The 17,090-nt window shown below is 35.4% G+C and overlaps 1 protein-coding gene across 1 annotated transcript; it reads right to left on the bottom strand.

Annotated features, from left to right (window-relative positions):
• Window positions 1-12,070: 12,070 nt before the first annotated feature.
• On the bottom strand, window positions 12,071-13,279 carry LOC111883772 (uncharacterized). The gene is made up of 3 exons (XM_023880090.1): window positions 12,709-13,279; window positions 12,522-12,640; window positions 12,071-12,451 (listed from the first exon to the last, which is right to left on the bottom strand). The coding sequence occupies exons 1-3, from the start codon at window positions 13,277-13,279 to the stop codon at window positions 12,071-12,073; spliced, it is 1,071 nt and encodes a 356-aa protein (XP_023735858.1).
• Window positions 13,280-17,090: the final 3,811 nt, after the last annotated feature.

Genomic DNA, 17,090 nt, shown 5'->3' with positions numbered 1-17,090 from the left:
GTCCCACCCTTGTTTTTACCGCCTTGCCCTTTATAAAATGTTACGTCCTTATCATTTTTAAGAAAAAGTTTTTCCTCAAATCCCCGGTCTGAGTTCAGTTGCACCCAAAAGTACCCCCGAATCCCTCAAACCAAGGCTCTGATACCAATTGTAACAGTTCAAATTTTCAAATAAATTTTTCATTAAAAATTAAACATCATTATTCGACAAAAGGGTTTATTCCAAGTTTGTTTCAAAATATAAATAATAAATCTCCAGGATCTTCAACAGTGGCAGTGTGTACGTGTCACGCCGGCGCCTTTCCACGGTCATCACTAGTACCTGAAAAACATAAACAACTAGTAAGCATAAATGCTTAGTGAGTTCCCCAGTATACGACTTACCCACATACGCCTTCCGGCCCGGACCTTTCGATCCACATAACATTGCCTTCCGGCCCGGACCTTTCGGTCCACATAACATTGCCTTCCGGCCCGGATCTTTCGATCCACATAACATTGCCTTCCGGCCCGGATCTTTCGATCCACATAACATTGCCTTCCGGCCCGGATCTTTCGATCCACATAACATTGCCTTCCGGCCCGGATCTTTCGATCCACATAATATATATCGCATATAAGCACACATCACATATAAAGCATCTACCTCTCTAGACATAGTATGAATATAACACACACGACCTTCCGGTCTAACAGTCAAACCCTTCCGGGTGAAGTATAGTGAGAAGACTCACCTCGTAGTACGCAGGCTATAACCTCTTCGAGCTACTCGCACACAATCCGCTAGTCCGCAGGTTCCCTATAATACCACAGCCCTAGTTAATGATCTTATCAAACAAGACAACTGACCCCTCTAAGATATATACAGGTCAACGGTCAATCTTGACCGGACTCGTCGAGTACGAAGGGTAACTCGACGAGTATAGACATCCTGACACCACTCGCCGAGTCTGAAGAACGACTCGACGAGTTCCAGTAGATCTTCAAGCTACTCGCCGAGTCTGAAGAACAACTCGACGAGTCCTAGTGAACCTTCAAGCTACTCGCCGAGTCTGAAGAACAACTCGGCGAGTTCTAGTGAATCTTCAAGCTACTCGCCGAGTCTGATCATTGGACTCGGCGAGTCCTCGCCATGCAGTCAATCCGCTGCCTCCTGTATTTCGCATGATTTCGAAGTATATAGATATAGGGCTTCCTGGACTTTCACATATACTATTACAGGGGTTTTTAACACTTATAACAACAATATAATCCAACTAACCCTTAATTGGGTTTCCTAAATCCTAAACTCGCATACAACGTAAAAATTACAGATTTCGATCCGAAGATTACCTGGAAACGTGTTCCCTGTGTCTCCAACCCTCCCGTACTCGATTCCTTTGATCACCACCTTGCTCCTCCTTGTCTAACAATCTCTTCAAGCCTTCTCAAGTCCTCACTCTTGCTTCAGATGCTCACACACACCCAGGGGATCTTCAACCGGCCAAAAGACGCGACATGACGGCCATAAGATCGTTATATACGATCAGAAATGAAACGGCTAGGGTTCAACTGAACAGCGTCGACTCGCCGAGTCCCTTATTGGACTCGTCGAGTCCAGTCGCGCGTCTGCGACCAGGACCATGGCCCTACTCGGCGAGTCGTGCACCAACTCGCCGAGTCCCCTCCTAAATGTGCCCCAAAAATAATTTAAAGAAATACCTGAAATTCCGGGCTGTTACAGATTGTAATAGTGTTTATTGGAAATACAAATTCATAGATGGTTTGACAAATTTTTTTGCTGAAAGAGTTAAAAACCAACTAAGAATAGATAATACAATTCCTTACGAAGATTACACATATGGAAAATTAATAGGAACTTGTATACAGGAAGGTTTGGCCCTATGTAGTGAGATAAAACTCAACCATCACATTAAAACCCAACATCTTAATGAAAAAAGACAATTAGGAGAATTTTGTGATCAGTTTGGAATAGAAACTAGTAGAAATAAGAAGAAACAGAGAAAATAATTTCAACAGAAGAAAAAATTTTATAAAAGAAAACATAACGATTTTAATAAAAAAATAAACACATAAAAAAGAAATTTATTAAAAAGGAGAATAAAAAACCTCCTACTTGCTTTTCATGTGGAAAAACCGGTCATTATGCTAATAAATGCAGAAATAAAAAAATAAAAAAACAAATTAATAATATGGATATAGGTGAGGATATAAAACTTCAATTAATAAATTTAATAGATAATTCGTCTGACGAGGAGGAAATTTCAGACAATAATTCTGATATTAATATGACAGATTACGACTCTAATTATGATTCAGATTATGAAGAAGTTGAATGTAATTGTAATAATTTAGAACAATGTTCATGTAACATAGATCATCAATTATTCTTAATCCAGTCTCAATTTAAAGAAGATTTAACCATAAATGTAATTAGTAATGATATTGCAAACTTATTAAAAGAAATTAATGATCCAGAAACAAGGCAAAAAATAATAGAAAATTTAAATACCAAGGAACATAATATAAAAGAAGAAGAGATTTATTCAATGAAAAATGTACATGATATGTTAAGAGAAAGAAGAAATAAAAATTCTACTAATATACCTACAGTACAGGATTTACAGGTTGAAATTCAATCTTTAAAACAGGATATATCTAAAATAAAAAATGATCAATTAATAAATAATCAGAGAATTAATAAATTAGAAAAATTACAAAATAACCAGGATGCTGGTACTAGCAATAATACTGATAATAATTTTCTTCAATCAATGGAACTAGTAATCTCTAAAAAATGGCATGTTACAATTAATCTATTTATTACTTACAATTATCAAAGGAATTTTGTTGCCCTAATAGACAGCGGAGCAGATCTAAATTGCATATGAGAAGGATTAATACCTACTAAATATTTTCAAAAATTGACACATACGTTAAGAGAAGTATCAGGTTCTAAATTAGATATTAGATATAAATTAACAGATGCAAAAATTTGTACAGAAAATGTTTTCATACCTATTAATTTCACAATAATTAAAAATATGACTAGTAATACAATGATTCTAGGAAATCCTTTTTTGGAAATGATATTACCGCTAACTATTGATAAAAATAAAATTGTAGGATCTTATAAGAATCAACCTGTTATATTAAATTTTGTCTCTTAAATTTTGTCTCTGACCCTTATTCTATCTGGGTCAATGAGTTGAATTTAAAGAAAAACCAAATAAATTTTCTTAAAGAATAAATTAGGACTGTTCAAATAGATGAACAATTAGAACAACCTAAATTACAGGAAAACTTAAACTTTTAACAAACCAATTTTCCTTAAACATTTGTAATGACCATCCTAATGTTTTTTTGGGAAAGAAAAAAACATATAGTTATGCTTCCCTATGAGGAAGGTTTCAATGAAAAACAAATTCCTACCAAGGCAAGACCATGTCAAATGAATTTTGAATATTTGAATATATGTAAAAAAGAAATAACTTCCTTATTAGATAAAAATTTAATACAACCTTCTAAATCTCCATGGTCATGTACCGCGTTTTATGTTAACAAACATTCAGAACAAGAAAGGGGAGTACCAAGACTAGTTATCAATTATAAGCTACTTAATAAGGTCTTAAAATGGATTAGATATCCTATTCCTAATAAGAAGAATTTATTAGATCGTTTACATGACTCATTAATATTTTCAAAATTTGACTTAAAATCAGGATATTAGCAAATTCAGATTGATAACAATGACAAATATAAAACTGCCTTTAACGTTCATTTTGGACAATACGAATGGAATGTTATGCCATTTGGCCTAAAAAATGCCCCTTCTGAATTTCAAAATATAATGAATGATATATTTAATCCTTATAGCAATTTTATTATTGTTTATATAGATGATATTTTAGTATTTTCGAAAAATATTCAAGATCATTTTGATCATTTGCATACTTTTGAAAAAATAATAATAAACAATGGTCTGGTAATATCACAATCTAAAATGTCTTTATTTCAAACAAAGGTAAGATTTTTAGGTCATAATATTGAAAAGGGACAAGTCATCCGTATACAGAGAAGTATAGATTTTGCTGCAAAATTCCCAGATGAGATAAAAGATAAAACTCAGCTATAAAGATTTTTAGGTAGCCTGAATTATATATCACCTTTTTAGAAAGATTTATCAACTGATAGTGCAATTCTTTATGACATATTGAAAAAGAACCCTGGTGCTTGGACTAAAAATCATACCCAAGCAGTTAAAAGAATAAAAGATAAAGTAAAAAATCTATCATGTTTATCTTTGGCTAATCCTAATTGGGAAAAGATAGTTGAAACAGATGTCTCTGAAATAGGGTTTGGAGGAATTTTAAAACAAATTCACCCTAACAGTAAGCATGAATTTTTAGTCAGATTTCATTCTGGAAAATGGACTCCTAGTCAAAAGAATTATTCTACTACTGCTAAAGAAATTTTGGCATTAGTAAAATGTATTCTTAAATTTCAAGACGATTTATATAATCAACATTTCATTATAAAAACAGATTGTCAGGCAGCTAAATTCATGTTTAATAAAGACTTTAAACATGATGTCTCTAAACAAATGTTTACTAGGTGGCAAGCTACATTAGCATGTTTTGATTTTGAAATTCAATATAAAAAATGAAGTGATAATAGTCTTCCTGATTTTTTAACTAGAGAATTTCTGAATGAGTTATAGCCAGCTAAGACAGTTATCTCATGATATCATTAATATAAAAAATTTAATTAATGAAGTGGAAGTTGAATTAACCAACTTAACAAATGAACCATATTTTAGGAGAACAGTAATTAAATTAAGATTGATTGGTTTAAGAATTCAGCTCAAGAATCTTGAGAACAAACTCATATTACTCTTAAATTGCCATTTTCTGGTAAAATTCTTATGGGTGACTCAAGATTACAAGTAAAGAATAATCTTCATTGTAAACATTTCAAGGTCTTAGAATCGTTTATCAAACGAAATAAAAAAGATAGACCGATAACAAGAACTGACATGAAACGATACAACTTTATGTTCAAATATCTTCATAAGAAAATATCAGAAACCACATGCTAATTTGCAGGATGAATTCCAATCGTGGAAGAGGCCATCCTTCATACAAGGGTGGTTATAGTAGAGGTCGAGGAAATCCTACGGCTTCAAGCAGTTCTTGTAGAACCACAAATTCGTCACAAGCAAATGATCAGTCTCTTCCAGTTCCTGGAAGCCCATTATATGAGGAGTTTAAAGCATTTTTAGAATCAAAAAAGGAAAATACTCCTAGTTTCGCCCAAATGATCACAGATGGTGAAACCATCAACGATAATTTTGAATACAAAGAATCGTCTCATAAAGATAATATTATTATTTTAGAACATAAAGATATAATGCTTTATTTTGAAAACAATGATGATCCATGGTTTTTAATGACCAGATACTTGGATACAGCGACATACGCTGGATATTCTTATAAACAAAGATTATATTATGAGAATATTTTGAAAATAACCGGATCAGTTGAATTCTCTCATTTTACATCCGGAGGTAATACTAGTGTTTACAATTTTAGCAAAGCCATTATCAAAAAGATCATATCACCTGAGGAATGGGGATTAAGTACCCTCAAGGTAAAAGAGTTTATACTCCCTCCTTCGAAGATACCAATGAAATTTACATACTGGGATTATATTAAAAGCTTTCATAAAGCCTTCTTATATGAGAACCCTCAAAGAAAACATACTTGGTTCTTTAAAGTATGTGAAAAGGTTTATAACCAAAGTAAAGATATACCAAATTGGTTCACTAATTGGTGGATCTCATATGGCCCAAGTATAGATATTCTCCCTGAGGAACCATTCAGGAAATTATATGGGGAATGGTTACTCGTCTCTCCTAGATACCGAAACCAAGCCATTCCTTTGAAATCAGAAGGACTGGAAGCAATATCTTCCATGCATTTTTTCATGGAATTTTCTATTCCTTGGATTTGGAAATGGTTCCCACATGTAGATTATACTCCCTCCAAATTTCCTTCTCTACAAAGGTCATACTTTACCAAATTCTAGCCTAAAATGCTTCATAGAAATCCAGAAACAAAAATCCTTAATGCACAGGAAACAATTGATCATATCAATCAGCAAATTAAGAAATACCAAGACCAGAAAAATTTCTTGGAAATAGCCTCCTCAACAAAAGTAGCCCCCTTAACCTCTCAAAAGGTCAATCTAACTAAAGAAGAAATAATCAAGTCATTCAGGTTATACTTTTCTAAATTAAAAGAAAACCTTAAACGGTTTACAAAACATGAAAATGCAAAAGATGAAGGTTCAAGTGAGGATATTTCAAATAATATGTCAGTTGATAACCACAGCCAATCACAGTGTTTAACGGGGGAATCCCAACCAGATGATGAAGAAATTACAGATGAAGACCTCCCCATTGATTGCATGATTGACATGATTGAGGAGTCAATCACTCAAAGAAAGAATCTCTCCAAAACAAAAAGGACAGCACCACAATAGACTCAAGGTGACAAGTGGATGAACCAAAATAAAAGAGGATGATATTCTTCAATAATTATTGAAGACAAAGAATAATATTCGTCAGATATTATTAAAGCAAGAAGAATCAAACAAAGAGTCATTTCTACTTTTCTTAAAGCTATTTGCCAATGCTAAATGTAATAATTTAGGTTTTGTTTGTTTTTAAGGCCTCCTGATCTATTTATGTAGCCTCTCTCTTATGTTTGAGAAAGGCCTGGAGCCATTTTTATCTTTCTCTCTTGTAATCTCCTCTTGTAAAAAATCTTTCTGCAATAAATAGTTTGAAATAAGTTTGGAGTATCAAAGTTTTACTATACAGCAATCTTGGATTCACCTTTCTGGTTAGTCTACTTTCTTATACTTCCTTTTATTTTTTAAGCCTAATGTAAGGCTAATTCGTTAATATCACATAGTATTCTCATGGAAGCAGTATTATGATCAGCAAATCCAGACTCTTTTTTTTACTCATATATGATTATGATTTGCTGATCATACACCTTTCCAGGCCATAACTCTGTGGGATCTTCCGATCCCAGTGTCTCAGGGGACTTCCATCCCGAATCCCGGTAGACCTTCCGGTCCTACCCGTATCGACCTTCCGGTCCTACCCATATCGACCTTCCGGTCCGTAACCTCCTGACCTACCGGTCCATATCATCTTGACCTTCCGGTCCTTATCATACATAACATACATAGCACATACATATCACATAACCGCATATAGGACATATATCTCATAGCATACAAGACCTTCCGGATACAAATATAGGTACCCTTCCAGGTACAGTATAGCCAGAAGACTCACCTCAATGAAGTCGGATAAACTCTCGTGCTCAACGTCCTGACCTAGCCTCCTCCTATTATTCAAATAACATCCCCGATCAATACTCTCTCGTAGTCTCATGTCTAAAGATTGGGTAGAAGGCCATTCTACCCCTCTCTGAACTCTCTTGAATCAATCTTGACCAGAACCCTAAGGTAAACGAAAGTCAACGGTCAAACTTTGACCCGACTCGTCAAGTGCACATGGGCGACTCGGTGAGTCCATGCTGGTCCTCTGAATCCTTCTAGCCTCTCTTGGCTCGTCGAGTCATCCTTGCACTCGACGGGTTCCTCCTGTCACAAATCGCGAGGCAACCCCGACTCGACTCGTCGAGTCTACTTATGAACTCGACGAGTTGCTTCCATGAGTATACTCAAATGACCTTCTGAGGTCATATCTGTTTCTCTAATCCATAGATCTGACCTTCCTAATCATAATAATCACGTAAAGGTCGAATCTTGGTACACATGCAACACACCCAAAGCTTCTTTTGGTGAAATAACCTCTAAAATGGCCTCCTAGGCTCATAACTCAAAAGGTATGGCATAAAGCATAGTGGTAAGGACTCTCTGGACCTCTTAAGGTCCAGATCTATGAACCATTTCGCCTTGGGACCTCACATACTCCAAATTCAACTAAAATGGGCATAAAGAAAACCCTAGATTCCACTAGAATCATTATAAACACGAGAATGGCACAGATTGTTACCTCCAACAGCTTCCTCTGATCAAATAGAAGTGGATCCAAGCTCCTCAACCCGCTTAGCTTGTTCTACCTCCTTCCTTCTTGCTAAAACACACAAGAAATGGTGAATTAGCCTTCCTCTTGCACCACCAACGATCTCTCTGCTCTCTAGGGTTTCTCAGGGGTGTAGTGGCCGCAAATGGAGGCCATAAAGGCCTTTAAATTGGGCACAGGCCCCGAGAATTAGGGTTTCAATCCACAACACAGACTCGTCAAGTCCACCCTTTCCGACTCGTCGAGTCCGTTCATTAATCCAGTCAGCACATGCGATCCTACTCGACGAGTCTACGCCTCAACTCGTCGAGTCCCTCTTTTTTACTCAAAAGAATAAATGGTCAAACATAATACCTGGAAATCTGGATGTTACACCATGTCATCTATTAGCCATCCAAGACTCTATATGGGGAATCCAAGACTCTAGATGGGGCATAAAGCAACTACACACAACATAAAATGAGCTTATTTATATTGTATTTTCCCTTGAAAATTTCCGACAATACCTTTTTAGGTACCAAGGTGTTAGTGTATTCCAATCACGCGGCCATCAAGCACTTGTTGTTAAAGAAGGATTCAACACCAAGGCTCATTAGGTGGATACTATTACTAAAAGATTTTGACCTTGAAATAAAAGACAAGAGTGGGAAAGAAAATTTGGTGGCAGACCATTTGAGTCGTATTGTCTCACCTGAGGATCCCATGCCTATCCGTGAAACCTTCTAGGGTGAAGATTTGTTTGTAACTAAAATCGCACCATGGTATGCATATATTATAAATTATCTTGTCACAAACCATTTCCTTTCCAATCTCTCTCATTGGCTAGAAGACAAAATAAAAAAAAGAAGGGAAAAGGTATGTATGGCACGAGCCTTACCTATGGAAATATTGTACAGATCAAGTCATCCGAAGGTGTGCTAAGCAAAATGAGGTACAATATATTATTAATTTTTGTTACTCTTATGCATGCGCCGGGGGGGGGGGGGGTATTTTGGACCCCAAAGAACCACAAGAATGATTTTGGACAATGGGTTCTATTGGTCACACATATTTCATGACTATTATGCTTTTTATGCAAATTATGAGAAATGTTAAAGGTTTGGGTCCCTTATATCTAGGAATAAAATGCCCCTTACACCAATATTGGTTTGTGAGATATTTGACATGTGAGGTATAGACTTCATTGGACCATTTTCCCCTTTTTTAATTTTACATGTATCTTATTGGTGGTGGACTATGTGTCCAGGTGGGTGGAGGCCAAGGCGACCAGTACTAATGATTCCAAAGTTGTTATGGATTTTATTAAAACACATATTTTCTCCCAATTTGGAACTCCAAAGGCCCATATAAGTGATTGTGGGACTAATTTATGCAACCGAACACTTGAATTCATTATTAAGAAGTATGGCGTGGAAGACAAAGTCTCGACAACTTATCATCCTTAAACCAATGGGTAAGTAGAAGTCTTAAATTGACAAATCATAGGAATCTTGGGGAAAACAATCCATCCAAATCGCAAGGACTAGATCATAAGGCTAGATGATTCCTTATGGGCATATCAGACCGCTTTCAAAACACCCATTGGTATGTTCCCATACCGGTTAGTACTCATAAAACAAAGTTGTGTTCCGGTAGAGCTTGAGCATAAGTTTTTTTGGGCTATCAATAAATTCAGTTTGCATAAAGATGAAGCAAGTAACAAAAGGAAGCTAGATATTCAAGAACTATAAGAGATTAGAAATGATGTATATGAAAATGAAGTGATCTACAAACAGAAAAAGGGTACATCATGAAGAAATGATCTCCCGGAAGACTTTCACAAAGGCTCAACAAGTGCTTATTTACCGTTCAAGATTCACTTATATTTTGGGAAAGTTAAGCTCACAATAGGTTGGTCCCTTTGTCGTTACAAGTGTCTTTGATCACGGTGCAATAGAAATCATAAGACAAAAAATTGGGAAAACATTCAAGGTCAATGGTCATAGCTTGAAATCGTTCTATGAGGGATTTGAGGTGTAGAACAATGAGTTGGAGATGTTGGAGAGTCTCACATACAAATAATGATGCATCATCAGGGGCCAAGTCAAGCCAATGACTTAAAATAAGGGTGGCTAACCGAGAGGCAACTCGGGTGTAATTTTATCATTTTTCCCTTTTTCAAATTCCATTGTTTTTAATTTATCCAAATGACTTATCAGTAGTTTTTTTCTTAAAAATCAGTTTTAAAAGAACAATTTTTTTTAGAAGACTCGAGGGTGCCCGAACCGAAAAACACAATCAATTTACAATAGGCATGACATGGGTCGTGTCATTTTTCTGTTATGTTTGACACAGTTAATGTCAAATGTCAACCTGCTATTTTTTTTTTTCAAAAAATTGGATCGAGAGGGATCATGTCATTTTGCCTTGGGATGAAATGGGGTCGTATTCAAGGACTTCATAGAAAGTGTTTAAAGAAAAAAATGGGTTGCTCATTAAAACAAAACCTCCAGTTTTCACCTCGTTTTCTCTCAAGTCTTTCATCCTAAAGTCTGATTTTGTCAAAACCATAGCCTAGATTTTTCAACTTCAAGTGCAATCTCCATCCAAGGTATGGAATTTATTGTTCTTAACTTTATTGTCTCCATATCGAAGCTTCTTTTAATAGCTTTCATGGTGAAATCGGGTTTTTTTTTTATAGAAAACCTAGGTCCAAAATTTTCATAAAATTATGATAAAATGTTTAATTTGTTGTGTAGGAAAAGCTTGGGGAGATTGAAAAAGGAATTTACTCCACACAAATCGCACATTCAGGCGTAAACTCGGTATACTCCTTTCGATTTTTAAGTTGCTTTATTGTCTTGTTGAAGTTAGTATATTTGAGTGATTTGTTTTGTCGAAATTTAGGTTAGAACATAGTTACATGTTGCTTATTACCTTTGTGCATAAAAAAAATCAAATGGACCTAAAAAAAAAAGACTAGAACCCTGCGTGACCTAAACCATGAGGGCATTGAGTTCGTGGGTGAATTTCAAAGAAATAAATTTGATGATCTCTTTAAGAGAGAATTTGGAAATCAAGGATTCATGGAATGTTGTTACCTCCATCAACTTAATGTGTGGAATGGTGTTCTTACCGTTTTCTAAAACATTGGGTAGGGGCACATACTCGAATTCCAACATCTTAGCTATAAAAAGCTCACTGTTTAATTCCTATCCTCCCTCGACTATGATCATGACATCTTACCCTTTCGTTTACAAAATTAATCATGGAAAATCTCCTTGAACCAAATTTGTTCTTATTTCACAGCCCCCATTGACAACACTTTTGGCCCAAATGTGAACCATATTGATGGGTTTAACATTGCAGGATTTTGTTCGCAAATCTCACGTGATGTATCCTATGATGCAAAGGCTTGTAAATCTTCTCGCATTCTCCATCTAGTCATCTGTGTCACTCACCTACTTCACGCCTCGATCGTCTTCCTACACTTTGAAAGGAGCACTGTTAATATAGCCAAATTAAGTTTGCTTTATTGTATGACTTACAGCTTACCCAACTAACCACATATGGGTTCTTATATTTGCCAAAAGTTCCTCAAAGCGTGCCAAGCGAATTTCGGCCAAATCCAATGTAGAGGATTGGTCACCCTTCTTGCATGTTCCGATACGGTAGGATTTAATTTCGGGTATCTCACTCTAATCTCTACAAATAATACTCCTACCCAAGGTTGCAGAAATCGCTCGACGGTAGCTTGGCGGTCGACTGGGGTTAAGGGATTAATCGGTCTCGATGGGGATTAATCGGGGACCATAATAAATATTAATATAAAATAAGCAAATAACCATACAAAAAGTCATAACTAGAATTTAAACATTTAAGTCATAATCCATCATATTACAAGTCGAAAATAAGTTTAATAATAATAAAAACACACATTTGCATACATTTAAATGTCCACATTCTTCTAATCTTCACGTTCTTCCACTATTTTAACTCCATCCGACTCATATTCATCTTCTTCAAACACTTGCTCCTCATTCTCGGATTCGAAATCTTTATCATAAAGTTCTCTAGTTGTTGAACTTTTATGGGGTACTTGATTATCATTAGTCTCGAGAGCTTCATCAATCGCTTCCATAACTGATTTGGGGTCAACTTCATCTCCATCACCGTCATCTCCATCTATAATCCATTCTTGATCCGAGTGAGAATCATTTGCTAAAAGCACTTCCAAAGTCGTATCTTTTCTCTTTTTGTTTTTTTCCATTAGATTAACATTGAATTGAACATAAACAAGATTGTTCAATCTATTTGTCTCCAATCTATTTCGTTTCTTCGTATGTACCTATAAAAGTATACATAACAAAAGTTTAAAAACATTCTTGATATTTAAAGATTACAACTTTATAACTAACCGCTTCAAACGTGCTCCAATTTCTTTCACAACCCGATGAGCTACTAGTTAAAGAAAGAATCCTCATTGCAATCTTTTTCAAATGAGGAGTTGAGCCACCAAAAAGTCCCCACCATCTTGCTATAATATTAAAGAAAAAAAACATTATTAAGTTGATAGATATAAAATTCTATTATTTTATAAATTACTAAAATAAACATAAAGCATATTATCCGGATCAAAGTCGGCATTGTTCACCATACAACCTTTAATTGCAAGATCTGCTCCAAATCTATCAACCTTTTCCTTGTATTTTGGAAAATCAATCATCACGACTTGTCTTTGCATCTCAAAATCCCCAAAAAGTAATGTATCAAAAAATTCAAGAACCGCATCCATTACGTTGGGATCATTTTGGATTTTGGAATCATTATAATGGTAGTAACGATTCAAAAGATAAGCCGTCAAATGTAATTTTGAATCTAGCCTAACTTTCATCTTGTTGTTTATGATATCTATAATAGGCTTGTAAGCTTTCTCGTTGCCACCCAACGCTTTCATAATTTCTTCTTTTGCCACTTTAAGCTCACCGTAAACAAAACACATTGAGGGCTTCCAATCCGCATCAACCATTCGAAAGACTTTCACCAAAGGGGAAAACACTTTTAAAGATTGTGTCACACCGGCTGAAAATTGGAGACTTGTCACCGTTCCATATGAGGCTCTTCCTTTAGAGGTACCGGAAAATTTGCATTCCTTGCACTCGTTACTAGAGAACATATTTTTAGTTGCTCCTTTTCGGATAAACTTTGTAATGTTAGAAAGGCGGAAGCAAATCTCGTTACTCCCGGTCGGATAATTTCCCTTTTCTTGGTGTGGTTTCTCATCACTTCCAAGGTTTTGTGGTGAGCATAAATAAAGATGATTAATTTATTTGCTTGATCTAAAACTTTCTTAAATCTTGGTAGTTCACTGATACCTTGAAAAAAAAGATTACATAAACAATTAATGCATTATAGTATAAAATAAAATATGATAAAAACTAAATTGGTAAATAATGTAATAAACAAAATATAAATACCTTCGAGCATAAGGTTAATTGTGTGTTTCGCACATGATGTCCAAAAAATAGTTGGTCTTTTCTCTTGTAGTAACTTTGCAGCTCCCATGTTATTTGTGGCATTATCAGTCACAACTTGAACAACATGATCGGGACCAACTTGTTGAATACAAGATTCCACATAATCATATATGTATTGGCTTGTATGTGCTTCATTGGAACATTCTTTTGATGATAAAAAACGGTACCTATTTTTGAATTTACACATAAATTCATAATGCTCCTTCTCTTTCTATCGGATCAAGCATCCATCATGATCGAGCATCCAATCTCTTTCCATTCTTCTTCGTCTTTTTCAACAAGCTTTTTGTTCTTTCAACCTCATGCTTTAGGAGTGGGTCACTCAAAGAATACCTGGTAGGAGGTGGGAGCCCTGTTCCAAATTGTCCAACAACCTCCAACATCATTTTGAATCTATCATCTTCCAATGCATGAAAAGGAATTACAGTTTTATATGCCCACCTACTAATGAATTTATGACATGCTAAAATTCTTTCTTTCCGAACAACATCGTTAAGATCAACTTTTTTTCCCTTCCCCTTCATAATTTCAGGGTTTATTTTGTTTGCATAGCCATCCATGGGTCCTATAATATTTGGTGCTTTCAACCCCAAAGAATCTTCTACTTCATCCATTTCAACACTATCATTTAACAATTGTGATGCCTCCGCTCTTAAGGCCTCATCATGTGCATGTTTAGCTTTCGTTTTTATTTTCCCTTCATTGATAAAATTTTGCATTTTCAATTGATCGTCTTTTGTAGAGTTTGGACATCGACTAACATTTCCCGTCACATGACCAATATGTTGTTTCAATCTAGTAACCCCCCCCCCCCCCCCCCGGTAAACACTTTTCCACACAAGTTACATTTCACTGTATCCATCTTGTTTTTATCCGGGTAAAAACCATATTCCCAACCAATATCATCTGAGTTCCGTTTATGAGCACCGGTAGCGGTTGATCCCACCGATGGTGAAGTCGAATTTTTAGATGTCATGATTGAACACTGTTATACATACCAAAAAAATACATCAGAAATATACAACATAAATCATAAATTTTCAGCCGACATCAAAATTGTTGGATTTTGAGCATTCTAACACTCCTAAGTGTACATGCAACCCTAAATACCTTGGATCTATGTTTTCTCTATTATACATGCAATTATGAATATCCAAGGTATTATCCTAATCTAGCATACAAAATAATGAATATAACAAGATAGAATACATACCTCTTTGATGTAGAATGTCTTCATGAAGCTTGAGTGTCTAGTGCCTCAAGTGTGACACCTCAAATGGTTCACATAACACCAAATACACTTGGAATAACTTGAGAGAAACTTGAACACTCCTAAAATCGGCTAGCCCTTTCTTATTATTCATAGTGGCCAATTTTTCCCAAAGAATATGATCTTATATAGTTGTTACAATTAGGGTAAACCCTAATTGTCATGGTCTTCCATTTCCTTGGATCCATGGGTTCAAATACACCATGGAGCATCCATGGACCATCCTATGGGTTTTAGCCCAACTTGATTATCCATGGAGCATTAGCCCACTATACAAGTATGGATGATTTACACAATCAACTCATATATTTAATTAGTCTTCTTTTGATCACTTAATTAATTCTAGATTAATTCTTGATCAATACTAATTAAATAATCTTATTAATATATTAGAACTTATAATATATTAATCAACCTTAAGTGTGATTTCTCTCATTATAGTCTATCCAAGTGCATGATGCCATGCAACCCAAATGGACCATGTCGGGTCGGGTCAAGACTTACCAATTATAGTTATGGACTTAGACATTAATCCAACAGTCTCCCACTTGGATAAGTCTAAAAGTATTATTGCAAGTATGACTTAAAGAACTGACTGGCAATCGTAGCTCTCAAAAGCTTCCGTCGAACTCTGACCTTGCCAATGATCTCTAACCTTTGTCAATGACTTGTCCATTAGATAAGTGATCATACATTCCTCCATTCTAGATATCATATGGACTGAGACATGGATTATAAACCATTCTCTCTGTCCATATGTTGTTTCTCGATTTCCGATTCATGACGACTGACTGGTTGAACAGATCAAATCAGTCCTGGCTTGGCCAAGCACTCACATGTGTCATCATTAAATCATCGAGGGGCCCATAGATATCGCTTTTATCCCGAAGGTAAAAGGAATGGATAAACTTCGACTCATATGGCTTGTTCTGCTACTTGTTGAATCATACACAAAGGCACGTTTTATAACATCGAGTTACCAATGTGTTTTCGTGCAATCAATGTACTATCAACTCATAGTAACAAGTCATATCTCTAGGTTTGAAGAATATAAGATATTATCATCTCATGATCACTCGTGATAAAATCCATGAAGTGATTCAAATGAGCACGGGTTGAATCCAATATTCAGAACTTATGAGCACTCATGAGTGTTGTAGCACAACTTTGTCCACCAACTTGGACCTCTACAAGCCAACCCATGACAATCTTGATTCATATCTACTTCCAACATATGACCGACTGTGGATGGTTTGAATAACTTCGTCATTCCGGAAGAATAACCTAGTTTATTCTGGAAGTCAAAACATGCAAAATGAAACACAAGAATAATTGAATCCAATATGGTATCAAAACCTATGAACATAAATAAAACACCTTTTATTTATCACCATATGATTACACATTATTCATTGTATACCGTTTCAGCTATCAACTTTATTCTTGAATTTAAAACAATAGTTGTCCCATGCTCCAAACATGTACACTATGTTTTCTAAACACTAGTCATGCCATACACCAAGTATGCATACTATGTTTGTCTATGATCTTTACTTTGTGAATTAGATCAATTGAACATAACTCCAATGATCCTCCTTTCATTGTCCCAAATCCTTACTGCAAATGCAAAAATTCTAAATTCATGCCATTTACTAAATTCTGTTAGATTCTAAACTTATATGCATTGATTCTCTTGTAATGATTATGCACAAAGTCAAAAAGACTTGACAACAACCATTACAGAGCATTCCAAAGGAGATCAGCTCCTTGGAAACATCCTTCTTGCATTAAGTTTCCAAACCTTACACATATTGAATAATTTCTAACTTTGAAACATTTCCAGATTCCATTTTGACTATCACTTCTAAACAAGAGTTGCCTCCTTACAGATTATGTCAATATGGTCCTTCCAGAATTATCAGTATACTTCCAATTGTCCTTGGGCAACCAATCTTTGGTAAACCATAGATTGTCCTCGACAATTGTTTATTCCTTTTAGTCATATCTAGTTCTAAACCGTTTCCCTTCTTAATGCCCCAGGCATTTTGAAAATTTTAGAAAGGATGAATATAGCACATGTAATCGATCCTATATCTGAAGCATATGGGACACGATTCATGATGTCTCACATAAAGACTAACCAATCTTTTGCTATAATATTTCCATTTCTATTTGCCAAG

This window comes from Lactuca sativa, chromosome 7 (assembly GCF_002870075.4).
Source record: "Lactuca sativa cultivar Salinas chromosome 7, Lsat_Salinas_v11, whole genome shotgun sequence".
NCBI classification, from domain to species: domain Eukaryota; kingdom Viridiplantae; phylum Streptophyta; class Magnoliopsida; order Asterales; family Asteraceae; genus Lactuca; species Lactuca sativa.
Note: the sequence above shows the minus strand (reverse complement) of the source record. Positions and strands in the feature narration are given on the sequence as shown.

What these genes read in the sequence shown, in the direction of transcription:
- LOC111883772 (XM_023880090.1), bottom strand. Translation starts at nt 13,279, where the DNA reads ATGTTCTCTAGTAACGAGTGCAAGGAATGCAAATTTTCCGGTACCTCT. An exon ending in TATGCTTTATGTTTATTTTA is followed by an intron (nt 12,641 to 12,708) that starts GTAATTTATAAA and finishes TTAATATTATAG; the next exon opens with CAAGATGGTGGGGACTTTTT. An exon ending in ATTGGAGCACGTTTGAAGCG is followed by an intron (nt 12,452 to 12,521) that starts GTTAGTTATAAA and finishes ATACTTTTATAG; the next exon opens with GTACATACGAAGAAACGAAA.